Source organism: Miniopterus natalensis, chromosome 7 (genome assembly GCF_054644295.1).
Source record: "Miniopterus natalensis isolate mMinNat1 chromosome 7, mMinNat1.hap1, whole genome shotgun sequence".
Classification (NCBI taxonomy): domain Eukaryota; kingdom Metazoa; phylum Chordata; class Mammalia; order Chiroptera; family Miniopteridae; genus Miniopterus; species Miniopterus natalensis.
Window position 1 is genome coordinate 7,230,332 of NC_142087.1, and position 26,592 is coordinate 7,256,923.

Consider the following 26,592-nt stretch of genomic DNA (forward strand, 5'->3'; position numbering starts at 1 on the left):
CACCCAGGGATATTTTTTCCATTAATTTTTTTTTAAGACAGAGTGAAAGGGAAGGAGGGATTGGGAGAGAGAGAGAAAAGAGAGAGAGGAACACCAGTGGGAGAGAGACACGTCAATCGGCTGCCTCCGGCCCTCACCCCGACCAGGGCCGGGGACGGAACCCGCAACCCAGGCGCTGCCTCCCGAGAATCAGAACCGTGCCCCTGCAGTTGGTGGGCTGGCGATCTAACCACTGAGGCACACTGCCCAGGGTGCACCACCCACTTGAATGATAGCCTTACAAAGCATTTTACTATCTAGTCCTCCTTATGATGCTTGTGTTCCCACTGTTCTTAGCTATTTTCACCCACTTATGTTGCCCTGTGAATTTTAAACCCATTTGATCATGTTCCCTAAATAATCCCCAGTGGAAGTGGTTTAAATTGCATTCAGTCTCTTCCTCTCAGATGGTTACGTTAGCTCGAGCCCGTCCGCACCGAAAGGGAGCGAGCCTGTTCCTTCCTGGGAGCTGCCATTTCTCGGGGACACTGCGCGGGCTCTCTCCTTGTCGATGCCGTCCGCAGCTGCCCTGTGAAATGGTTTCCTGCGAACACTAACTTGTGCTAGCTTGTGCTAGCTTTTCCCCATTATATTTGCTAAGTGGGTTTTGCTGTGTTTTAGGGAAACTGTGTGTGTGTGTGTGTGTGTGTGCATATTTTACCCATTCAGTTTACCAAAACCTCTTGTGGGTTTCTTTAATTAAATTTTATTATCTTGGTTTACCAGTCTAATAATCACATCATCTGCGAGTGATGATAATTTTGTGTCTTCCTTTCCCGTTGCTATAGCTCTTATTTTGGATTTATTTTTTGTTGCATTTGGTAGAGCTGTCTGGGCAATGGTGCTGAATAGTGTTGACAGTTGACCGGTTTGTGTCCCCCCCAAGGCGAGCCTCCAGCACATTGCTCCTGTGCGTGATGTTAGCTGCGGGTTTGAGAGGAGTGGTTTAAAACGAGGTAAGGAAAAATACCTCTATGCTACCACTTATCTTCGTGACCCTTAAAATCAGAAACGGGTGCTAAATTTTATCAAATGCCCTTTTGGCATCTATTTATAGGATTATATTGTTTTCTACTTGGGCTTATTTATGTGTTCTTTTCCTGATTTTCTATAAGTAAATTTTATGTGTTCTTTTCCTGATTTTCTATAAGTAAATTTATCTCGTGTACCTGAGATAAATGAACCTGCTTACGGGGAACCAATTTAATAGTATATCAGAGGAGCAAATTGCAACAATTTGAGATGCTTTTCCTCTTTTTCTGACTTATGTAATTATTTCTGTAACACGGGAATTATCAATTGTTGAAAGATTGAAAGAACTCATTGGAAAAGCCATCTGGCTCCAGTATTGTTTACTCTAATTTTCTTTTTATGGAATGCTTAATTAATTTATTGTCATTCTTTTTTGTTTAATAACAAAGGCTTCTCAGATTCTGCAAACAGGTTTGGTCCTACCCCAGAAGCATTACAGGTCATTGTTCTCGTTGCAATAGTTCCTAAAGAGTGTGAAGTTGTGGTTTTGATTTCCTGTTGGATATGAGAGTTCCTTAGGAAGATTCGTATTTTCCCCAGTTGGAAGTGTTTATTTGTTTAGAATTTGGGGTTAATAATTCCTAGCCCTACCTCATGATACAGAGAGAATACAGTGCATAGCTTTACTTATACAGAGACTATTGATTTTGGTATAGGCCCCTTGTCATTTTTACCCCCCATGCCAAATATCAAACTATTGTTTTCTTCTCTGTCATGTTTTCTGGGAGGACTAGCTTTTTCTAATTTGTTATTTTATTTTTGTATTCAGACATTTCAAATTTATGCATACACACCTTTTTTCTTTTTTCTTTTGTGAATTGTTCTGTTGTTAAAGCTTAAGATGATTGTTTCCACTCGAGATTTTTTTTTAATTTCAAACCCACAGGATGCTTGCAAGAATGGTACAATAAACATCCACACATCCTTCCCCCAGATTCACCAGTTGTAAACATTTTTGTCATATTTACTTTCTTCTTCTTATCTCTCAAGTGGTTGCTAGGTTAGTTGTAGCAATCATAACGCTTTTACACATCTAGTGTGTGTCTCGTAAGAAAAAGGTCAGTCTCCTACATGGCCAAAATGCAATCGTCACACTCAAGAAATTTAGAGTTCGGTGTAATACTAGCATCTCACATAGCTCACATTCACGTTTCCACAGCTGTCCCAGTTAATTGTCCTATAAGGCTTTTTAAAATTCAATTCACGATTATTTTTTGATAAACTTTTCTCTTTTATATTGATTTGTGTTGTTTCTATATGTAAAATTCACACACATACACACACACACACTTATCCCATATTTTTAAAAATCATACCTCAGTGCCCATGGTATAATTATTTTAACTTCATAATATGCTGTGATATCCAGGAGTGGTTTTTAACCCTTTTTGTTTGTTTGTTAAAAAAACAGTTCTTAACTATATTTTCCATCTTAAACAAACACATGGGAAAAAATCTCATTGAAGTTATTGGAATTTCCACATTAAGGTCATTCACATCTTTAGGGCTCCCGCATGTCACCTAACCAGCCTCATATTTTCTACAATTTGCTTTTCCCCAAAGAAAACACATCAATTTGGCAGAATTGACATCTTTGCAACACGCGATGCTTTCACCCGGGCGTCGGCAGTTTTGTCCGTTTCTTCGTCTTTGGCTCAGCAGCTATTTAACACCCGCTCTGCTCTGCCGAGCCCTGCGGGAGAAGCCGGGGACCTTCCTTCCTGTCGCCCAGGAGAGGCCCAGTAGAGGCGACAGGAAAGGTCTCCGGCTTCTGGCACAGGGCTGGGCAGAGCGGGTGTCCTTTCCTCCCCCGCGTCAGTCCTGTGCATGTCTTATTTGTGTTCCCGTAGCTATTTTTAAAGGACTCTCTTCTAGCAGGATTTTCCCATTACATCCTCAAGCTTGTTTTTCACAGCGTACAGTTTATTTATCTCTATCTTCTCTCAAGCCACTTTACTGAATTCTTTTATTAATTTTAAAAGTCTTTCAGTTGATTCTCTGCGATATATTAGGCCACAGTCGTATTATCTACAAATGATGATAAAGTGCTTTCCTTTCTAAAATGTACGTCTCTTCTGTTTTGTGTCTTACGGCAGTGGCCAGAATTATCCCATCTTAGAAGCAGGCTCTAGAGGCAAAGGGACTTGCTCAGCATGTCAGATAGAGCTGGCGAGCGGCAGGGACAGAACTAAAACCTCAGCCTTGTTTGTCACCTCACCGCTGGCTTTAGAAAAGGTCACCAAACCAAGGTCATCTCTCCAAATATCAGCTAACTGGCTTCACATCTGTCCATCTACCTAGTTGCTCTTTCCCCAAGGAAGGTTGACATTTGCAGTGCTTACAGTTCTCTTTTAAAATGACTGTATCTCTTAGGTGCACACACACGCACAGACACATGCACACACAGTGTGAGTGATGATGATAAATGACACGGAGAAAACTAAAGCAGGGGAGGGTAATAGGCCATGTCGGGGTCGGGGTCGCTATTTTAGGCAGAGGGCTCAGGGAAGATGCCACCGGCAGACAGGAAGAAGGAGCCTTCCAAAGGCCGCGGATATCCCAGGACAGCTTCCCGGGCATCGCATCGAGGGTGGCAAATGCAAAGGCCTTGAGATGGGAGCGTGTCTAGAGTGGTCAAGGAACAGCAGACAGGCCATCGTAGCTGGAGAAGAAGTAGAAGAGTTGAGTGGATAATTCATGAGAAAGGGTGGAGAAGACATTGTAAAGATGTTGCCTTTTACTCTAAGTAGAGAGGGAGCCGGAGGAGGGCTTTGAGCCAAGAGTGTCAGGATCTGAGCCCTGTTTGTGAAGGGCCACTCTAGCCACTGCTTTGCAGAGAGATTGTTGGGGGCAAGAGTGGAGGCAGGGAGATCCATTGGGAGGCTATTGCAATAATCTCATTAAGATGACGGGGGCTGTAGCCAGGGTGTTAGCCATGGAGATGATCGTAGTCAGGTTCTGGAGATGTGTTGAGATTAGAACCCCCTGAGTTGCTTGTGTATAGTATTGTGAATGAGAGAGGACCCCTGATGGTGAGAAAGTGTGTGAGGGCAATAGACAGGTCTTCTGCATGTTGATTTAAAATATATCTCAACCCAAGGACAAGCTCAATTAAAGCTAGTTAAATTTCTTTTTTTACTCATGGAATTTAATGAACAAGCTGAACTACCAAGCAAAATAGAGACAAACTCATAGATAGAGAGCAGGCAGACAGCTCAGGACTTAGAGGCATGTTGGGGGCCTGGGGGGATTGAGCAAAAAAGAAAAAAAGAGAGACAACTCATGGACATGGATAACAGTATGGTGATGGCAGCGGGGGTGGGGGGGGTGGTCGAGGGCATAGAGGGGATAAATGGTGATGGAAAAAATAAAACGAAAATAAATAAATATTGAAAAAGAGGAGATGAAGCTCTCGCCATCATCAGATGGTCATCTGGTCTTTCTTTCCAAGGTTCTTTTAGCTTTCATTAAAAAATAAGTAAAACATGCCCGGCTGGGCGTGGCTCGGAGCATTGACCTGGGATCCAGGCGATCGGGGTTCGATTCCCAGTCAGGGCACATGCCCGGGTTGCAGGCTCGATCAATGACTCTCTCATCATTGATGTCTCTTTCTCTCTCTCCCTCTCCTTTCCTCTCTCTGAAGTCAATAAAGATATATTTTTAAAAAATTATCTTAAAAAAAAACCCAAAAACTTAATTTAAACTCTTCAGTTGCATTGCTCTGGTTTCTTTACACAATATATACTTCTTCCTCTATATTTCTACTCAAAATTCACTTTTGTTAAATTTATCAAGCAATCCAATCACAGGAGGAGGGTCCAAATGGAAAACCAGGCAGATCTCTGTTGTCTAATTTGATAACACGGAGATGATAGCGCACGCAGCAACTGTGTCGGCTCCAGCCGACTTCTGTAGAGCACTTGCCTCTCTAGAAAACGCTCTTTAGACGCATCACCTCATTTAGTCCTCGCACTGTCCTGTACGCACCCTTTTCTCAGAATCCTTCCCCGGCCCAGTTCCTTTTCCTGCCTGAGTCTCACTGGATTGTGGTGGACGGTTAGTATCTGTCTTCCCCACCTCAGTTCTGAGCTCCTGGGGCCAGAGGCCATGTAACATTCAGATGTGCACCTGCTACACTATAATCACTCAATGAATATCTGATGAATAAATGAATAAGTACATGAAAGACCTAGAGAGGGAGCAATAGGTCACACGCTAATCAGAAGCCAAGCAAAGAAGCACATGCAAGTGTACACCTCTCCCCACCTCCTGGCCTCCTCGAAGAGCTGTTGTGACTAGGCAAACAGTGAATAAAAACAGGAATTCCCAGAGCCTTAGAATAAAGGTTGACTAACTAAGACACACCATTGTAAATTGCAGCTATGTAGTTCCCGGTGACCTTTAATGTGGAGAAAGTAATTGCAAAGCAAGGCTCTGTTGGGGATTCCAAAGCTCACACTTGTTTCTCAGCCCCTCGTGTACAATAATGCCAAAGGTTTATCACAGCATTTTGCATTAAAATGTGTGCACAGTTGACTGATAAAGCACAGGCTTTGGAAGGGAGAAAGAACATCCAAGATTATTCAGCCCATTTCCTTCATTTATTTAACAGCTTTATTGAGATATAATTTACATATCATAAAGTTCACCTATTTTAAGTGTACAATTCAATAATTTTCAGTAAATTAATAGGGTTATGCTACAATCTCCACAATTCCGTTTTAGAACATTTCCATCACACCAGAAAACACCCCGTGCCCCTGTGCAGTTAGTTCCTGTTCCCGCCTCCAGCCCTAGGCAATCACTAATCCAAGTTCTGCCTCCATAAAAGTGTCTTTTCTTGACATTTCATCTGAATGAAATCATACAATAGATAGCCTTTTGTATCTGGCCTCTCTCACTTAACGTGTGTTGGAGCTTCATCTATGTTGAAGAATGTATCAGTATTTTGTTTCTTTTATTGCTGAATATTTCATTTTATGGACATACCATTTATTGTTTATCTGTTCAGTCAATGAACATATAGATTGTTTTAATATTTTGGCTATTATGAGTAGTGCTGCCATTAATATGTGTATCCAAGTTTTTGTGTAGACGTATTTCTTCATTTCTCTCGGGTAGAAACCTAGGAATGCAATGGCTGAGTGAAAGGTAGATTTATGTTTATCTTTTTAAGGAACTACCACTATTTTCCAAAGTGACTGAACCATTTTATCTCCCCACAGGGTTCCAGTTTTCCCATGTCGTTGTCAACACTTACTATTGTCTGTCTTTTTACTGATGCCATTCTAGTGGATGTGCATGGTGATTTCTTAATGTGGTTTTCATTTACTTTTCCCTAATGACTAATGAGGTTGCCCTTCTTTTCATGAGCTTATTAGTCACTTGTATTTCATCTTTAGAAATGTCTAGTCGAATCTTTTGCCAATTTTTAATTGGGTTGTTTTACTGTTATTGAGTTGTAATTATGTATATTGGATGTGAGGCTTATACATATGATTTGCAAATTTTTCTTTGAAGCCCAATTTTTTTAAAAGTCTAATGACATCCAATTTATGTGTTTTTCTCCCATTAATGGCTCATGCTTTTGGTGTTGTATCTACATACCCTTTTTTTAAATCAAAGGTCATGTAGATTTCCTCCCCTGTTTTCTCCTAGAAGTTTTATAGTTTTAGCTCTTACATTTAGGACCATGGTTTCTTAGTTTTGCTATGTTATGAACTATTAGATCTGTTACTTCTTGTGTAAATTTAAATTTAGATTTTTTTCATGTCAGTATTTAATTGACCCAGCATCATTTGCTTAAAAGATTATTCTTTTACCATGAAGTTGTCTTGGCATCTTGTCAGGAATCAATTGATCATAAATGTAGTGGTTTATTTCTGGACTCTCAATTCTCTTTTATTGATCTATGGGCATATTTTATACCTATTACTGTATTGATTTTTATAAATTATGAAATCAGGAACTGTAAGTCCTCCAACTTTACTCTTATCATTTAATTGTTTTTTTCCTATGTGGATCCTTGCATTTTCATATACATTTTAGTATGAGTTTGTTAGTTTTTAGAAAAAGTGTCCTGGGATTCTGATAGAGAAGGAAGGGGGGTTGGGGGGCTGAGTGAAAAAGGTGAAGGGATTAAGAAAAAAGACAATTCATAGACACAGACTACAGCAGTATGGTGATTACCAGAGGGAAAGGGAGGTGGGGGTAGGTAGGAGAGGGTAAAGGGGATAAATGGTGATGGAAGGAGACTTGACTTGGGGTGGTGAACACAATACAATATACAGATGATGTGTTATGGAATTGTATACCTGAAACCTGTACAGTTTTATTAACCAATGTCACCCCAATAATTTCAATAAAAGCTGAAAAAAAATTTATAGATAAATTTGTTGAGAATTTCCATCTTAATAATATTGACTATCCCAAACCGTAAACATGGAATGTGTCTCCATTTACTTAGGTCTTCTTCAATTTCTTTCATCAAGTTTTCTACTTTTCAGTGTACAAGTATTTCAACTCTTTTGTTTAAATTTATTTCTAAGTATTCTTTTTGATACTATTGTGAATAGAATTGCTTGCTTAATTTCATTTTCAGATTGCTCTTTCCTAATGATAAACATACAATTGAATTTTGTCTGTTGATCTTGTATCCCGTGACCTTGTTGAAATTGAAAGTGTGGTATATAGAGACAATGGATTATTATTCAGACTTAAAAAAGAAAGAAACCCTACCATTTGTAACACCATGGATGAATCTGGAGGACATTATACTAAGTGAAATCAGTCAGATGCAGAAAAACAAATACTGCCGATATCACTTACATGTGGAATCTAAAATAACCCAGTTCATAAAAGCAGAGAATGGAATGGTGGTGGGCAGAGGCTGGAGAGTAGAGGAAATGGGGAGATGTTGGTCCAGGGGTTCTGCAGGATGAAATTTTGGAGAGCTGTATCATACTGTTTTTTATACTTGCAAGTTGCTAAGAGAATAGACTTAAGTGTTCTCACCATACACAATGGTCACTATGTGAGGTGATGGATGTGCTAATTAGCTTGATTGTAGTAGCCATTTCACAATGTGTACATCTATCAAAGCCTCACATTGCACATCTTAAATATGTATAATTTTTATTTGTTAATTATACCTCAGTAATACTAGAAAAACCAACTCATAGAAAATGGACTCATTGAAACAGAAAGCAGATTGGTGGTTGCCAGGGTCGCTTGGTAGTCAAAGGGCACAAACAAAAATTTTAAAACCTTGAGTTTATGTGAGTAATACCTACTGTCATATATCAATTTACCATATTAGAAAATGCAACTGAGAAATATTTTTAAATATTTAACAAACCTTTTGATAAAAATTAGTTTATTGAAAATAAGTTGTGAGCCCATTACATGTTAACATAAATAAAACATTTTTATAAAAACAATTATTGTGATTTAGTGATTGAGTGAGAAGTGTAGCGTGGTTTTACCTTTTTGGTCCTCTCTAACATCCGGTGGACTAGAAGCCGCTGGATTCCATGTCTGCTTCTGTGTTTAAACTTTCGCATTATGTTGCTAGATTGAAGTTAATGGAGAGAATTCAGCCTCATGTGGTTGTAAAGTCCTGTGGCAATGAAAGAACTCCACAGTACACTTGTGAGACTCTGAAAGTGCAAAAGGTGAAGAATATCTTAATGTTAGTCTGAAACTAGGTTTGATTCCCCGTCAGGACCTTGCCCGTAATGTGGGCTGGATCCCCAGTAGGGGGCATGCGGGAGGCAGCTGATCAATGTTTCTCTCTCCCTTTCCCTTCCTCTCTCTCTCAAATCAATAAAAACTTTTTAAAAAAAAAAAAAAAGGAAAAGCAAATGTCGAATGGTGATGGTAAGGAAGACTCTTGTGTTTATGGATTTGAATTGGCGATATCGGTCTGAATAATTAGTATAAATTTTTGGATGTTTAAAAAATATATTTCTTCATCCTGTCCAATACACGGGCATAGGAACATTGGAATCACAGTAGCAGTGAGCTAGCTGGGTACCCAGATGTTGCCTTATAAATTTCTTCTTTTGTAGAAATGCCTGATTACAATCTTGGTAAAGGGGGCACAGGTGAGCCTGGAACACCTTGTGGTGCCAGCAAGTGAAGGTGTGCTCAGCGACTATGGAGCCACTAAAGGATGTGAGAGCTACCTGGCGGGACTCCCACTGGACTGAAGCTATTTTTATTTTGCATTTACTTAGATATTTTATATTTGTACATATTTATCAACACCTTGTACCTGTGGCTCTTATACAAGTATAAAAGTAAAACAAATTTACAAATGAACAAATTGGTATCATACAAGAAAATAATCAGTGATGGAAAAGTCACTGTCACTTATGGGACATCACCATGTGCCTCAGCTGGAAACAAAGGTTGAAAACCACCTTGTCCACCTGGATCTCTGCTCCTATGCAAGTCTCATGTGCCCTGTAGGGGACACTAGGTGCTGACTCAGGTCCTCTCATCTCCCCTCCCCTGCAGTGTGCCCATCCACCAAATGGCTCTCAGTTGTGATGTCCTTCCATTGTTTGCCAGTAGACTACTACAGCCACCTTGCCTGCCCCACACACTGAACTGGGGATGCCTGGGAGTTTCTGTCTCTACAGTGGGGTACTTAATCAATAACTAATTGGTATCGGAGGCCCAAACGTCCTTGGGTTGCGATGAAATTAATTCTGGGGTACAGTTTATATTCCGGAGCTCCCCATTGGGATCAGGCTGAGACTGGAACTTTGCCTGAAATTTCATTCTTGCTGGTTCCCTCCCCTCTCCCCTCCATTATTCCCTTTTTGGTTTCTCCTGGGTACACTTCCTTAATAACACATCATATGCATTGAAATCTTGGCTCAGAGTCAATTCTGGAAGAGCTTGAACTTAGACAAGTCCACTTCTGGGAGAGCATGAGTCCAAACATGCTCTTTGAAGCCAGGCAGCCTCCAACTTTGAGCTCTCCATTGTCCGATGCCAGCGTCCTAAATGCACACAGCCTCTGGCTGGAGACACCATCCCTAAATATGGAAAGGGGGCCACAGGATGTGTCAGTGGTGGATAGATGGCCCTGATAGGCCCCTGGTCTCTCTCAGTGAAGCAGGAGTCATCACCTAAACCATTAGTCCAAGAAGCAGAGGAAGGTCTAGCAGCAGGGCTCCCTGAAGCCTGCAGAGGGATTCCTGCAAGCTTGGCTTTTAAAGGTGTCTGAGGCAACTTCCCTCTAGGGGCTGGGAGGGGTCCTGCGACTTAGGACCTGAGGAGTGTTTTTGTCTCAGGAGACACTGAAACTAAAGGATGAAAGTTGCTGGCAAGCCCGAGTCTGGAAACCTGGGGAAAAGAGGGATGGGGGCCAGTCACTCTAGCAAAGAGGATGAGCAATGGACATTGAAGGTGGGCTTCAGTGAGGACACCGAAACCAGGGAGGGGACAGGAGGTTCACGCTCTCCTTGACCTTATGCACTGAGGTGGGGCTGCAACATAGCTTCCTAACCTAAGAAGAGGCCCTCAGGTTAACTTATGCAGGAAATATGGCCATAAGTGTCTTTCTTCCCATTGGGAGAAATAGAGACGGTGTCACAGGAGGGGAAATGTGCGAGTAAATGCTCTGTGTCCTGAGGTGAGCTTCCTAAGGTCTTCTCTCAAGCTATCAGGGTTTTTCTACTACAGAAAACAATCCCTGCTGTTCACAGATAACCCTACGTAGTTTATAGCAACCACTTTTTTTGCACTAGAGCATGACTTTTGGGGGCTATTCTCATTTAGATATGATTTTATCATTACCAGTGAGCTGAAAAGAGCTTAGATAAATATATTTTCAAGACAGTGATGATGAGGTGAAGCTACCACAGTAAACAAAAACACCCCCTTCCTTTCCCTTCTTCCCACACCCCTTCCTAAAGCAATGTGTCAGGGCAAGGAAGCTTGCACGTGCTGTTCCCTCTCGTCTCCTTGAACAGGCCTCCAAAAGGTGGACTGGAAGCCAGGCAGAGTTTCCCAAATGCCAGGGTGGGGAGTTGGGATTATGTCACCCGAATAATGGAGAGCCTAGAAAAGTGTCTGAAGAGGGACAGGACTACATGATTAGGAAGAGCAATGGATTGACTGATTAGCTGATCAAATAAATCAGAGACAGAGACCAGTTGAGTATGGGTAAGAGGTGGGTAAGTGCCCATCCTCAACATCCTGAGTGCGAGGAGAAGGCGGAGGAGCAGGTGCAGGTTGCTGGTGTCAGGTGAACAGGGCTTATTGATTCGAGGTGTGGAGTGAGATCTAAGGAGGTAGGAATTGAGGATGAGCCCCGATGCATGATCTGGACACTTGATGGGCAGCACTACCCTTCACTAAGGAAGAAATGTAAGAGGAGCAGGCAGGTTTGTAGGGGCTGGGACCGAGTTGCATTAAAGGACACAACCAGTGTAAACTGGCTTTGGGACATCTGGACGGAGGTAGATTTCTACAAAGCAGCAGTCTAAGTCTGAAGCCCAGGAGGGAGGTTCAGGTGCAGACAGAAGTGATGGTAATGAGTAATAAGTTCATCCCTTCAGGTAGTGTTCATGTGCCTCTTCTCTGTCCTGTCCAGTGTCTACCAGCTGGTTGTCAAGGAGGAGAGACTTCAGAAGTCTCGGCGGGCAGCTGACATCATCGAGTGCTTCTCGGTGCCTGTGAGCTACAGGAACGCCTCCAGCCTCGATTCCCTGCACTACTTTGCTGCTGAACTGAAGCCCGCCAACCTGCCTGTCACGCAGCCCTTTACCGTGGGTGACAACAAGACATACAATGGCTACTGGAACCCTCCTCTTTCCCCTCTGAAAAGCTACAGTATCTACTTTCAAGCACTCAGCAAAGCAAATGGGGTGAGTAAGGCCACGTGGAGGCCATCGCCTGGCTTGTTTGTATTTTTCCCTTTCTGAAATGATTACGTAGCTTTAGAGCAGAGGTTGACATGTAAGCTCTATGGACCAAATCCAGCCTCATACCTTTTTTCTTTTTTTTGGCAAATAGGGTTTTTTATTTGTTTTTACTACAGCAATGCCTTTTTATTTCTATGTCTATGGCTGTTTTGATGCTGTAACCATACAGCTGAGGCGCTGACACAGAGACTCCATGCCCCACAAAGCCTAAAATTCTTACTATATGGCCTTTTACAGAAAATATTTTGCAGAGCCCTGTATTAGAAGATAAAAGAAAAAGGTGCTTCACTTGGGCAAATCACATGGCCTGAATCTTAATTTCCTCATCTCTGAGATACCTACCAATTTGATATCTATGGATGTACTAAGCACATTTAGGTTAATCAGTGGACACTGGCTCCTTTATCATTCCTGTTAGTCACATTAGAAAATATTTTTTTCTTCCAAAGACAAGCTAACCTTTTTTGTGTGTCAAGTATTTTCATTGGTCAAAATATATTTTATTGTAGCTTCTATGCATTGCCCTCGGTCCATACCCTTAGGGACCAGTAGAACCCATGCAATCACCTCTCAGATGGTAGTCTTTCAGTCACAGAAGATCCTTCCTACCATCCGCCTCCCCTCTGCACAAACACACCCACCTGGTCTTATTTCCTGCAAGCTGAATGTATTTTGCTCCTCTTATGACACACATTTATCTTCTCTATCTAAGATGCTTTTGTAGACATACTCCAGGTTAATATATTTCACTCAACAAATGTATAATAAACAACTGATATATGCTAGGCCTCCGTAGTTCATATTAAGGTTATGTGGTATGCACCCTCATAGAAATGCAAGGGAGTGGAGAATGTGCCATGCTCCAGTGTAGCTGGGGAAGTGAGAAGCTCAGTGGAGATAAAGCAAAATTAGGTAAAGTGTGTGAGTAGCCGGTGCAGGCTCTGGGAGCAGTCATCACCTTGTGAGAAACCTAGTTTGAGGAGCTAATTAACATTTAAAATGTCCACAGACCCATTTAAATTCCACATTGGTATTTCAGTTCTACATTTATTACTGGTTCAAACAACACTCCTCACAGAGAATATAAAACTACAAAGAGAAGCAGCCAAACTGCCTTCCACCTGCCCATCTGGTCTTCCCTATGCATGAAACACTGACGTGTTGCGGTGTTGAGGAGGGAGACATAAAGGTGGCAGAAGCGTCTCGGGGCCCATCTCGTTCCTGTCTCCCATACCAGCCAGTTTATGGGTTCAGCACGACTCTGGGAAGGCGTGGCTCTCCCTGCTCTCGGCAACATGGCAAGGGATGCTGTTGGGTTTGCGTGCTGTGAAAAGGAGTCATAGCTGTTCTCAGTTCACACTCTGTTACATTCCTACTAACATCCTCATAACAACCCAGCAAGAGACCACGTCCATAGAACCCAAAACACTGACAAATGGACTCCAGAAGGAGCATGGTGGGCCCGGAGCAGAAGAGCAGGAGAGGCAGAAGGACTTCTGCAGGTTTTGCTCCCCAAACACCACACAATAGACCCCTTCTCGAGACATGGGGTTTGGCCATTGGGAATCAGTCACCCCAGTCTGAAGCTAGCTGACCTAGGAAACAGGTTCTACTACTGCTTCCAACACGAACAAGGCCTTGCTCATTAAAATGCAGCGATCACTTATGCTTTCGAGCCCACGCCGTGTGTGCTCCCCTTTTGGATCTGAGATGCGCAGTCATGGAACAGGCAGAAATGGGACCAGAAAGGCTCTCAGGCCGGGTGTCTCGAGGGTGTAGTTGTCCCCACAGGAGCGGCGAGGAAAAGCCGTGGGAGCTGTTGCCTTTTCTGAGTGTGGTATTTTTCTGGCAAGAGAATGATTCCACACTGCTTCAAATTATGGTACTTGGTATAAAGTTTTACCGAACAGGGTTGCGTGAAAGGGCCGTAGGAGGGGGAAAGCTATTCTCTGCCGGACAGATCTCTGCCTGGCCCCTCTCAGATTTTTCACATCAAAAGCAAGCAGCCAGTGCGGCCGAGCCTGGAGGGCTTTTGAGGAGAAAATGGTATAACCCACAAATTCCTTGCCAGCCAAGTTGTTGTTCTTGTGTCAATACATCAGAAAGACATTTTCTGCACCCTCGGGCTCCCACGTGCCCCGCTTCTGATGAGTCATTCACGAGTCAGGGTGCGGGAATGGGAGCAGAGAGGCCGGGAGGGCCGCACGTAGCGCTCACACTCACTGCATGCTCAAGTGTGTTCCCGAAGAGAAGGCTAACATGAAAGCGAGTTGCTTGAAGAGGGGATGCATAATGTAAAATAGCAACAGTTGTGATCTGGGTCTATAATTCACTATTCTGTCAATAGAAGCTGGGAAAGAGCTGGAGAATTTAGGAGTGTAAATAAAAGTCTACTAATTTTCCCACTTTAGACAGGATGGAATAAATGCTACTGTTTTATTTTTGATACTGAGAATTTTTTGAAATACAGTTTTTAAACATAAAGGCAACCTTCCAAACTATTGGATGTGGGGTGGAGGGGATCAGTGGGGGGAAAACTGTAATATTTTTCAACAATAAAGACAAAATTTTTTTAAAAAATTTCAAAATCCACCCCCCCCCCCAAAAAAGTCCAGAAAACAGCAACCTACAAAGAAAAGGGGGAGAAACAAAGGGAACTATAAGCAAACATAAGAATGGGCAACTATAAGAAGCCAAAAGACAAAAGCACTAGATTTGGGTTTTTTAAGTGTTGCTTTTCTCCCTCCTAATAAGGGGAAAATATACCTTGGGTCAAGTAAAAGCCAGAATTCAGTGAATCCCTGTCACTGGAAGATTAAAAACACAGGGTGAAGCCAAGTTATATTAAACTAAAACAAGTTATAGGAAAGGGTAATGGCCATTTGTTTCAGGGCAGTCATGTTCCCAGTTGAATAATTCACTATCAATCAAGTTCATTACTCCCAACTTTAGCTTCAGGTTTCCGCCAGAGCAGGGTAAGAGAATGTTAGGGTCCGGATAGCTTCATCCGATGGCTATTAAGGATGGTGTTTCAGCTTAGAAAAGTGTCTAAATATTCAGCCTTTACAATCACACTGCCTACACACAAAACCCTAGTAACTGTGAGACTGTAAGTAAGCTATTAAAAGAGTTAGATATTGTTGATTAACTAAGTCAGTGAACATCTAGCAAGCTCATTCTATATGTAAAAATAAAATATGTACTTCCAAGTGCTGGGAATAAAGCAGTAAGCCAGACAGACGAAGGACTTCCTATCCTCATAGCATTTACATTCTAGTCGGGGAGAAACCAAAAATCAATAAATATGTGAAATAATGTTCCTTCTGCATACAGGGGCAGTCCCAGCTGGCGGGCACTGTCCATGGTGCTGAATTATAAGCCCTTGTCTCTCTTGTGGTTCAGGAAGTGTTGTCACCATTTGTTTTGAATACAACTATCTTCTAGTCTACAGCATTTTAGAGCTGGATGGATTTTGAAGTGTCATCTAGACTAGACTAGAAGTCAACAAGATATCTCCAATGAAGCATTCTTGACAGGTCATTATATAGCCTGAGCTTGACCACTGCCATTCTCTGGAGAGAGTTGAGTCTTTGGGGAGCAGGTAAAATTATCAGCACTTTCTTCCCTCTGTAAAGCCAAGTTCTGTCTCCTTAACTCACTTTTCTTGAGCACTTGTATTGATTTGAGCAAATCAAATCTTTTTTCCCATGTCTGCCTTTAGGAGAAAATATAAGAGCACCCACTCCCATCCCTGGCCATCCAGGCCATTTCTCATTGACATTTAACATGCAGTTACTTCTGTTTCTCACATGGCATGATTTCCGTACCCCTTCCTCCTACATATTCTGTTCTCTCCGAGGCATACTTAACCTTGTACTTCCGCTATAGTTGTGCCTGCTACATTTTAACCACCCTTCTTCTCTTGATCGTTTCCAAGGCATTATTTCGCAAACATTCTAAGATATTTTTCTCACTTCAGGACCTTCACGCAAGCTGTTATTTTACCTGAATCTCCCTTTTACTTATTCTTTGGAGAACTGATGCCTTCTTATTTTTCAGATTTCATCATTAATGTCACATCTTCTGGGAACTCTCCATCCATATTATCTAAGATTCATCCACACCAGTACTCGCTTGCATGTTAACCTGTTCGTTGTCTTTACAACACGAGGTGTATTTGAAATTGCACTTGTTTTTGTGTGGTGTGTGCCTCCTTCATTAGACTGAGCTCCAGGAGGTGGGAACTCTGTTTTGTTTGCTGCCGTATTTTTTTGTTTGTTTGTTTAAAATATTACAGATGTTCCTTTTTCTCCCCAATGACCCACCCCACCCCATCCCACCCCCCTCCCCAGTCCCTCTCCACACCATTGTCCATGTCCTTGGGTTGCTGCTGTATTTTCCATACTGAGTACATAGTAGATACTCGACAATCATTTTATGAATGAATGAATGAATGAATGAATGAGGTTATGAACTGTTTCTTGTTGTTTCTGAGTCTCAGTTTTCTTAGTTATAAAGTTAAAATTAAAATAGTCATACTTACTTGAGAGCAAATTGAGAAAACATCTCGAATACTGAAAGGCACCAAGTAAGTGTGAGTACAGTCTGGATTTCCATTCAGCGTAGCATGAGAGACGTGGTTCTGAGCTATTTTCACCATAAACAGATGAGCCCTAAAGGATTTTCCTTCCATTCTAGTAGTAAAACTTTTCCCCAGCTGTCTCATTTCCAAAGCTCCAGGCTCCTGGGCAGCCTTGATTTCCTCCAGATCTTCCCAGTGGTACCCATAGTAGCAGCCTCAGTTGTAAACAGTGGGTGGGTGCAGTTTTGTATTGTTTCTTCCCAGAATGAGGTCTGCTGAATCTACTGTTCTCTGTTTCCCCACCATCATTAGCTGTGATTGTGAAGTTGAAAGGACCATAATTAACGGTTGAATGCAAGACAAGTGTGGCAAATTCATGCAAATATCTATCAGAAGCCATCTCTGTGGGGCAGTGCAGTTGTGTGTGTTCTGTTGATGCAGCGAGAAAACTCTTTCCTTGCCATGTCCTTTTTATCATGTGGGGACACATTTTACCTGGACAATGCCTCTGCCAAATGGTGAGCTAAATAATTGTAATGAGAAGGAGAAGGGTGATTTTTCTTTTTCTCTCGCCGCCTCTTCCAGCTCCTGGACTCAATTACCTCTTGAGAGCAGTTGGAAGCCAGATGCTATTTTGAATAGGTCATCATGTTTGTAGTGTGATCACATTATAATAGTTGGGATAATCTAGGTAGAGCTGACTTAGGGGAAAATATCTGTGCCTGTGAATGAATCGAAAGAAACTATATTTAGTTGTGGCCAAGAAGTGTTAAAACATATTTGCACATGGATCAGTTTTCTATGGCATGGTCAGATGGGAAGTAACTGAGACTTGGACATCAAACAGACTTGGCTTTGAATTATGGTGTTATCGCCTATATGAACCTAATTAAGCTGGTTACTTAACATCTCAAGATGTATAATGTGATTCATGATCTATCTTCCCAAATTTGGAGGAGAGCAAAAGACAATAAGTATAAGGCATCTGTCACAGTTATTGTAATATGTGTACTTCTTCCTGTGTTGCTGGGAAGGGGGTGGAGGTGGGGCATCCTTACCTGGCATCTTTCAGTTTGTCCAGTGGACTCCACATGGAAGCACATACCCCCCTAACTCTGGAGGATTTCCTGAACCATGTCAACAGCTGTTGACTGCCTTGCCTCACCCATGACTCAGTTGCTTTACAACCCCACCACAGGCTTTATTCTAGTTTAACTTTTCATACGTGGCTTAAAGCCTGACATCTGTTCCTGTTGAATCTTTTAACACAATTGATCTTGTCCTTTGGGTATGATCTTGCCCCTCCCTACCCCATTTCTTGATTCTCTTTTTAGTTTAGTGATGTTCACATGTCACATAAAAGTTCAGGTGGGCCATGGAATAAGGAGATGTGGGGGACCCACCCTCAAGTGGGCTAGAACTAAGACCACACAGGATATCTCATGGCTAGGGTCTTAGATATTTCATCAGGGAGTTTATTAGAAAACTCCCATGTTGGTTAGCATAAAGTCAATTATACAGTAGTAACAAAGCACCATGAGGTCTCAGTGTATTACCAGAAAAATATTTTTCATTCCTTCTCCATATCACCCAGGAACTCAGGCTGATGGAAAGTCCATTTTGACACATGCTTTCACAGTCACCAAGGCAGAGAAAGAGAAATGTGGCAAGTAGGGTACTGATTCTAAAACATTTCCCCTTGAAATGATACACAGCACTTTCACATTCTGTTGGCCAAGGCTAGTCGTGTGGTCATGCTTAACTTCAAAAAAATGAGGCAGCGCATTCCAGCCTCTAGGGAGAATGGGGCTATGTGAGAGCATCCTAATGATCACCACACGCCCTCATGACACCCGAAGCTTTCCCTTCAAACTCTCATAATATGCAGCCTCCCTCTTGAAGCACCTATGTAGTTCCTGTCACAGGTTCTGAGGACTTTCTATTATTGAGCACCTGCTGTATCCCAGACACTAAGCAAGGTGCTTTCACCTACCCTACTTTCTGATTGGTCTCACAGACAAAGTGACTCCGTTTAAATCAGTGGCTAGATGCACTGCCGGAAGCACCCTGGGATCTCCTAGAGCCTCGGTTACTCCAGGCTGAAGGAGGACTTTTAGAGACAGCTTTCTCTCTTTGCCTCCATGGAGGTGTGGGAAAGAAATGTCTAGTACTCTCTGTGATACTGTTCCACCTTGAAAGACAGTGGTTCTTCCAGGTCTCCCAAGAGGCTTTAGAAAACCTCAGATCTCTCCCACCCATCAGTGGCTGAGCCAAGGTAACAGAAAACTGTGAACCAAAGGCTGACATGTGTCTGTATTCTGACTTGTTGCCATAGTCCTTTTAGGAACATATTTCTAGGTTTTATTAGCTCTGCGGCAGCCCCGTGGAAGTGAAGGTGAGGACTGAAATAGACATTTGGAATCGAAGGTTATCACAACCTTTTTATAACCACTTCTGAAAGCCTTGGCCTGGTATTAAAGGCCCTGTCCCAGTTTTTGTCAGCAGAGGCTACATTCCATGCCCATGGACCTGCCTAGGACTCCTTTCTAGTCCTCAGTGGAGTCTGCCTCCTGGGAACACCCAGCCCTCCAGGCCTGTTCTACCATTTGAGACATGTCACCTGCTCTTGAAAGCTCTGAACTTCTGTTGAAGCCCTGTTGGGTCTCAAACTTCTCTTTCCAGGTGAGAGAGAAATTCCCTTAGTGTCATCTTGTACAAATACCAAGATGAGCCCTCCCAGGTTGCTAATTTATTTTTCACTCACATGCAGTTCCTTCTGATTTTATTATCATGGTATGAGACCTGAGGGACCAAGAACATTTTCCTTTCAATGCAAATATACTTTAAACTCATTTGGAGAAGGAAATGAAGGTTACACAAATATTGACAGCTGATAATCTTGTCAGCCTGGGTCTTGAGGCATCAATGCTCCACACTCCATCCCCAAAAGGCTCATGGAAATAGCAACCCACGTTTCTTTATGCAGGGTTTCTGCCTTCCAAGCTGAGGGTCTCCATGAACTTCAGTCCAGTGGGTCCCCAGATGGTGAAAAAGTGGGTAAATCTCTGAATTTGGAAACTGGATCCATGGGTTTAAGTACTAGCTCTGCCATTTTTGAGCTACATGAACTGAATTCTGGACTACTCAACTGCAGTTTTCCCATCTGTCAAATGGGAGCAGATGTGCCCTCCCAGCTCACTGGGGTCTTTGTGGGGAGGAACAGCAGGTGTGATTACTCTTTGCATATTCCTAAGCACCTTTCAAATGAAGGTGTCCCAAGCATAAATATGTGCGTGTGCAAATACAGCCTATGTGTGTACATACACATAAATATTTTAGCATGTGTATGTATGTATGTATATACAGGGGTGGGCAAAAGTAGGTTTACAGTTGTGAGTACATGAAACACACAGTTTATTCTTGTATTATTATTTATTAATTACTGTATTATTTATTTGTATTACAGCTATAAAACTACTTTTGCCCACCCCTGTGTATGTACATGTATATATGAATGGGTATCTATTCATATTCAGATAAAATAAAGTTTTAAATTAGCTCAAGAATCTAAATGGAAGGAAGATTCCCACTGCACAGGGGCCTAGTATAGGGAGTTAATGAAACAGAACCTTCTCTATTTGTCTTGAGTTTCCTGGAAGCCAAGGCAAAAAGGGGCATATATCGGGTTAGCATAGCTTCTCTTACTGGATAGGAAGACAGTTACATTGTTTTCATGAAAGATCCTAGAAGGGGGATGAATCATACATATAAAAGGGGCCCTGAGGATAAACCAGTCGGTATCATAATAGCACTTTTGTTCAAACACCCTATTAGTCCCTTTTCCATCAATGTTGTAATACAATATTAAACTGGAAGTTAATGGAGCCATTTACACTCAAGGAATCTTTCTACTTCTTGTGCTATATAATGGCCTTAATGCTATTAATTAGTACCATCAAATAAGATTAGTGGATCTCCAGTGTCTTTCCCCTCAGAATTTTTGATGAACATGCTTAGTATGGGGGCCTTTCCTATTGCATAGACTGGCATTGACCATCTATGTGAACTTACACAAGTGAATTTGACTCTCTTGAGTCTCTCATTCTCATTTGGAAAATTTTGGTGCCCATAGTATCAACTTGGTAAAAATGTTTGTAAATATTAAATGAGAGGATGCATGAGAAAAATGCTTATCATGGTGTTTGGCGGGCAGTAAACGCTGTCAGCTATCGTTACTAGGGTGTCACAGGTGGTATGCATGGGGCAGAATGGAGGTGCATGTGGGTGCACAGAGATTTTTAACCCGCCAATCGAATCTGAACAGACTGTAGGCAGGATGCAGGAGGAGGGACTGCAGGGAGGAGAATGGAAATCAGTGACACCCGTGTGCACAGGGCACCAGGTGACACCCTGCATCCACCGAGGAGAGAGATTTCAGAGGAAGGTTGGGACTGTTGTACTTACAGAAAGACGGGGGGATTGAGACAGTTCTTCTGCGGGCCCTTCCCAGAGGCTGAATTTGGGTCCAGTTCCATCTTTTACATCATAGTCCCCAACTTTGCAAACTCATAAACTCAACTGATTAGGGTACAGGGTTGAGAGTCGAGTACGCCAGACTTAACAAGAAACTCGTGGAAATAGTAGGCGATATCTTTTTAAATCAGCTCTTCCCTCCAAAAACATCCCCAAGTCTTTCCTGTCTCTGAAGTGTGGATTGGCCAACACACTTCAACTTCTACAGCCAGTTGTCCTCAAGTTCTGCTGGTCCTACACTCTAAACTTCTCTCCAATCCATATACTTTTTTCCTCTTCAGCGCCACCATCCCTCTTGCCTGGGAAACCCCAGGGGCCTCTTAATTGGTCTGACCAAGTCCATGCTTCCTTCCCTGAAACCCATTCTCCAACAACAAGGAGTGTAAAGTGATGTATCTTCATTTCCAGGAGCAAGAGACAGAGCTGGATTTGAACCTGTGCATGTAGAAGTGCTGTTAGGCAGTCCTGCGCGTTCAGTGCCATGCTACCTGCTGAGTCATAACCCCACAAAGTGGAATCTGGCTTGACTGAAACCAGCAGGAGTCCCTAAAAGACCCCGAATCCCCCCCCATTCTCATTTTCCTCTCTCTCCCACCAGGCCTGGCCAGCCTCGATCCCCTCTCAATCTTGGAACACCTGCTGGCCCTGCCATTAACATCAACAAATAATGAGGAGCTGTACTAATAACAATTACCATAATAAATTGGCCTCTGATTACATCTGTCACCTGAGAGTTTCAAAGGCTTTACAAACATCAATTAGTAATTACAGCTCAAAGGATGCTCACGGAGAGCAGGGATCATCGGGGTCAGATCGGATCTGCGCAGGGAGGCGTGAAGGGCAGCTGGCGCCGAGGCTGCCTCAGGCCGGGAGTCGCCGGTCCCTGGTGCACGGTCTAAACCTCTCTCCATGAGGCCCAGACCAGCCGCACTCTGACATCCCAATTAGGGGATCATTTGTTCAGCTGTTCTCTTGCCTCCAAGTCCCGGTGCTGTGGAATGGGAAGCATAAAATGCAGTTTGGAAAGGGAGCTTAGAGATTGTGCAGTTTTCTTCTGTTGGCAGAAAAAGAAACTGAAGTCCAGAGTGGGGAAGTGATGATGACCATGACGATAAAAATCCAATAATCATTTTTTAAGCGCTTGCTCTGAGTCAGTGGGGGGGGAACACAGATAAATAATATATGGTTCCTGCTCTCAGGGAACCCAGAGTCCAGTGGGAAAGACAGTTATAGAAACAAATATGTCCAATAAACTGTAACAGGAATCACATTGGTGGGATACCTAGTGCGCAGCTGGAAGCCTGGGGGTGCCGGGGATTAGGAGGCGCTTAGCAAAAGGCTAGCAGAAACAGTAACATGGGAGCTGCGCATTGAAAGGTAAGTGGGTATTTTCCATGAAGGCGGCAGGGCAGAGGACATGGCCTGTCCTGCAAAGGGAGCTTCTGGGCAGAGGCCCAAAGGCTGGGAAGAAGGGGTGGGGTTGGTTCCAGGCCAGACAGAGACAGAGACTGAGACCAAGTAAAGGAGGGAGGCCTTGCATGTCATGCTAAAAAGCTTGGAAGTTATTCTGTTGAAGACAGGGAAAATGATCTTGTCGATAATCCTGATATCTATTTATTGCAATAATAAAACTATTCCCGTATAGTCTTTGCACTTTTCAGGCACCCGTGCACTCAAAATTTTGTTCAACCCAACGAGATGTGCAGAAGGTCTTGCTACTATTCTGTAGGTGAGGACACTGTAACTTTTTAATCTGTTTGCAAAATTAAGAGATTCCCCGTTCTTATAGAAAAGATAACATACTATAGATACCTGGAAATCAGTTTTTTATTAGTTCGTAGAGGCCTTCCTCATTTTTTTATAGCTACATAGTATTCTATTATGTAGATATGTCTTAATTTATTCAATCACTCTCACAGATGGACACATAGGTTGTTTAAAACATTTTTCAGTCGCAAACATTTCTGCAATAAAGGACTGTGTACCTATGTATTTCGTATTGTTGGAGGTGTGTCAGAACATTCCTACAAGAGGGATGGCTGGATCAAAAGGTGGACAGATGTGCAGTCTTCATAGATATTTCTGAATTTCCTCTCTTAGGGGCTGAATCGATTTGTGCTTCCTGCAGCAGTGTTTCAGACTGTCTGGCTCTCCACAGCCTGGCCAACAGTTGGTGTGGTCGAACTGTAATTTTTGGCAAAGTTACACATAAGAAGTTTTATCTCAATATAGTTTTCATTCCCTTTCTCTTATTGAAAGTGAAGTCGACATCTTTTCATGTACTTAGGAGACTTTCTATATAACTTGAATTACTTGTGTATGTCTTTTGTTCAATTTCCTATCAGGATTTTTACCTCTTTTCCCTCAATTTTCAAAAGCTATTTATATATCAGGGATATTAATTCTGTATCTGTGATATATGTTGCAATTTTATAAATTTTGCTTATAGTACTTTTGGCAGACCAAAAAAAAAAAAAGGAAGGAGCCAAGTGCTTTCATTTTATTTTATTTTTTCCTTTATTGGATCCAGACTTTGAATCAGTGAAAAAGCCCTTTCTTACACTAAGCTTATAAAGGAATTCACCCATCTTTGCTTCTAAAACTTGTATAGTTTAAATTTTTTACACTTAATTTTCTAATGTTTGGTATTTATTTTTGTATATGGTGTAAATTATGTATCTAATAATATCTTTGTTTCTAAATGGCTATCTAGTTGTCCTAGCAGCATTTATCTGAAAATGCATCTTTGCCCCCCAAATCCAAGATGCCGCTTTTCTATTTTAAGTTTTTGCAGCCTATAGTCCTGCACTGTCATAATTATAGAGGCTCCGTGCTTTAATGTCTGGGAGGGCAAGTCCCCCTACCTGGGTTTTGTATTTCATGATTTCCTAGTTCTCGCATGTTCATTTTTCATACAAGCTTTAGTGTCAACCTCTCCAGCTCCATAAAAAGCCTATTACTAATTTTACTGGGAGTGCATTAAATTTATACATTAATTAGAGTGTACTGACATCTTTAAGATGTTGAATTACCCTAGCTGAGAACAGAGGATATCTTTCTCCTGTTTGTTCAAGCCTACTTCGGTGTCTTTCGGGGGTGCTGTAAAGTTCTCTTCTGAAGCTTTCAAGTTTATCACCAAGCGCTTCATCTTTGTTGCCATTGAAATTGCGATCTGCTGCCACGATGTCCTCCGACTGATTAAATGCGTCCTATTCACTTTGTGTATTAATTTTATATCCTGCTGCCTTGTATTATTGATTCTCTAAGGATTTTCAGATGTACTGTTAAGTCATCTGCGAACAGAGGTGAAGTTTGTTTTCCAGCGTGTATCCTCTGGCTGACCCTTCCAGTGCCGCCCCGGGGAGCGCCGGGCCTAAAGGACGCCTGCTCATGGTCTTGGCCTCGGTGCTTACGCCTTGACCACAGCCCACTCACTAAGGTGCTGGTTTTAGGGCTAAGATATATTTTCATCACTTCATGAAAGTATTTATCAATTCCTAGTTTCTTGAGTTTTTTTTTAAAAATCAGGAATGCTGTTAAAATTGTGTCCGATGCTTTTTCTGCTAGAGGTAATGTGATTTTTTTCCTTTGATCTGTTAATATGGTTTATCATCAGAGTGGATTTCTTAACGTGGAACCAACCTTCCATTTCTAGACTACATTCCACCTTCTCATGGCATTTTATTGTTCTTAATGCAGCATTGGATTCTGGTCACTAACATGTTATTGAACAGGCTTACACATTCAGAAGTAAAATTGATCTATAATTCCCCACCCTCACCATATATATACACATATATACATATACGTATATGTATGTGTGTGTGTGTGTGTGTGTGTGTGTGTGTGTGTGTGTGTGTGTATATATAAAACTTTCCTTAACAGAGTTTTGGTGTCGATATTATGATGGTTTCATTAAAAAAATGAGACTGTTTTTCTTAATTTTTCATGTTGCAGAACAATTTATGTTACTAATATCTTGTCTATAAAGGCCTGGTAGAAATTCCCTGTAGACATCTGGGCATGTTTTTTTTAAAATTTATTTGTTTGTTTGTTTCTTTATGGGATAGTTCCTTAATATATTTCTCTATTTTTTCTATGGAATTAGAACTGTTTCAGTTCATATTCCTAACAGAATCCATATTTATAAGCTATAATTTCCTGCAAATTTATCAATTCCATTTAGTTTTTTAAAATTATTTCCAGAGATCTGAAAACTAGTCTCATTCCTTAAAAACTTCTTATTTTTCAATAGCTTCCCCCCTGTCATTTCTTATCTGGTATACTGGTGCTTCCTCTCTTTTTTCTTTTTTCTACTGTTTTTATCTTCTCCACTTCATTAATTTCTGCCCTTACCTTTATTATTCCCTTTTGTGTGTGTTTTGGGGAATTATTTATTTTTGTTCCTCTTCTAGATTTTTGTGCTGAAAAATAAGTTAATTTTTTCAGTTTTTCATTTTACTGATATACTTTCATCTAGTCACCGCCTTAAGTGTTTTTCATAGATTCTGATATGTAGTTTTCATTATATTTTATTTTAAAATATTTAAATTTTTGTTTACAACTTCTCCTTTCACCTAGGGGTTGATCCAAGACATTCTTTTGTATATTTCCAAGTGGAAATATCTGTTTGGTTTTTTTAATCTTCTTAGTAATTTCTCATTTTACTACATTATAATCATAGAAAGTTGCTCGCAGTGTTTCTGTGTTACTGGCCATAACAATGCTTTCTTAATCAGCTAATCTGTGGTCATTGTTTGTGACCGTTTCATAAGCTCCTAAGGTTTTCCTGTTATCGGGCTGTGGGCTTTGATACATATCCACAGATCTGCGGAATTATTTTAGCTCTTCTAGATCCTTCACTACTTTTTTGCCACTTGATGCGAATTATACTGACAGTAGTTTTCTTAGTATCTTGCACCTCCTGTAGTTTCTACTTGGTAAAGGAGATTTTTGTGGGTTTTAGTTCATAGATATTCATGGATACCATATTTCTTCTTAATTGTGGGTTCCAGCATTAAAAAGTGTCCTTTGTTATGTGTAATGCTTTTTAAATGGCATTTTACTCTGTTTGAAACCAAGATCACTACTGAGCCTTTTTTCTTTCTTCATTTGCCATTTATAGTTTCTCTCGATCCTTTATTGCCGCCCCCTTCCTGAATTACTTTGTTTTAGCTGTGACTTTTATAGATAGCAGAAAGTTAGGTCTTGCTTTAGGAGACAATTTGGAATCTTTTTTATATAATCATATGAGTTAAACCTATGCACGTTTGTTGATACGACTAATACGGTGGGTCCTAACTCTGTCATAGGTTCTTTATGTCATAATTTACTGTACTAATTTCCTAATACATGCTGGGGTGTCTTCCTTACTCTTTTATTTTAAAATTTCTTCTGATATTTAGAAAGTTTTGCATTTTTGTTCTAGTTACCTTTCTGCTTATACGTTTCAATACCTTTAATCCT

At 41.5% G+C, this 26,592-nt stretch overlaps 1 protein-coding gene across 1 annotated transcript in view; it reads left to right on the forward strand.

Annotated features, from left to right (window-relative positions):
• Nucleotides 1-26,592, forward strand: part of PTPRT (protein tyrosine phosphatase receptor type T) — a 511,569-nt gene that overhangs the window by 314,378 nt on the left and 170,599 nt on the right. Inside the window, exon 11 of the mRNA XM_087819279.1 lies at nucleotides 11,681-11,954. Within this exon, the coding sequence (XP_087675405.1) occupies nucleotides 11,681-11,954 (274 nt within the window). The remainder of the gene's footprint in view (nucleotides 1-11,680; nucleotides 11,955-26,592) is intronic.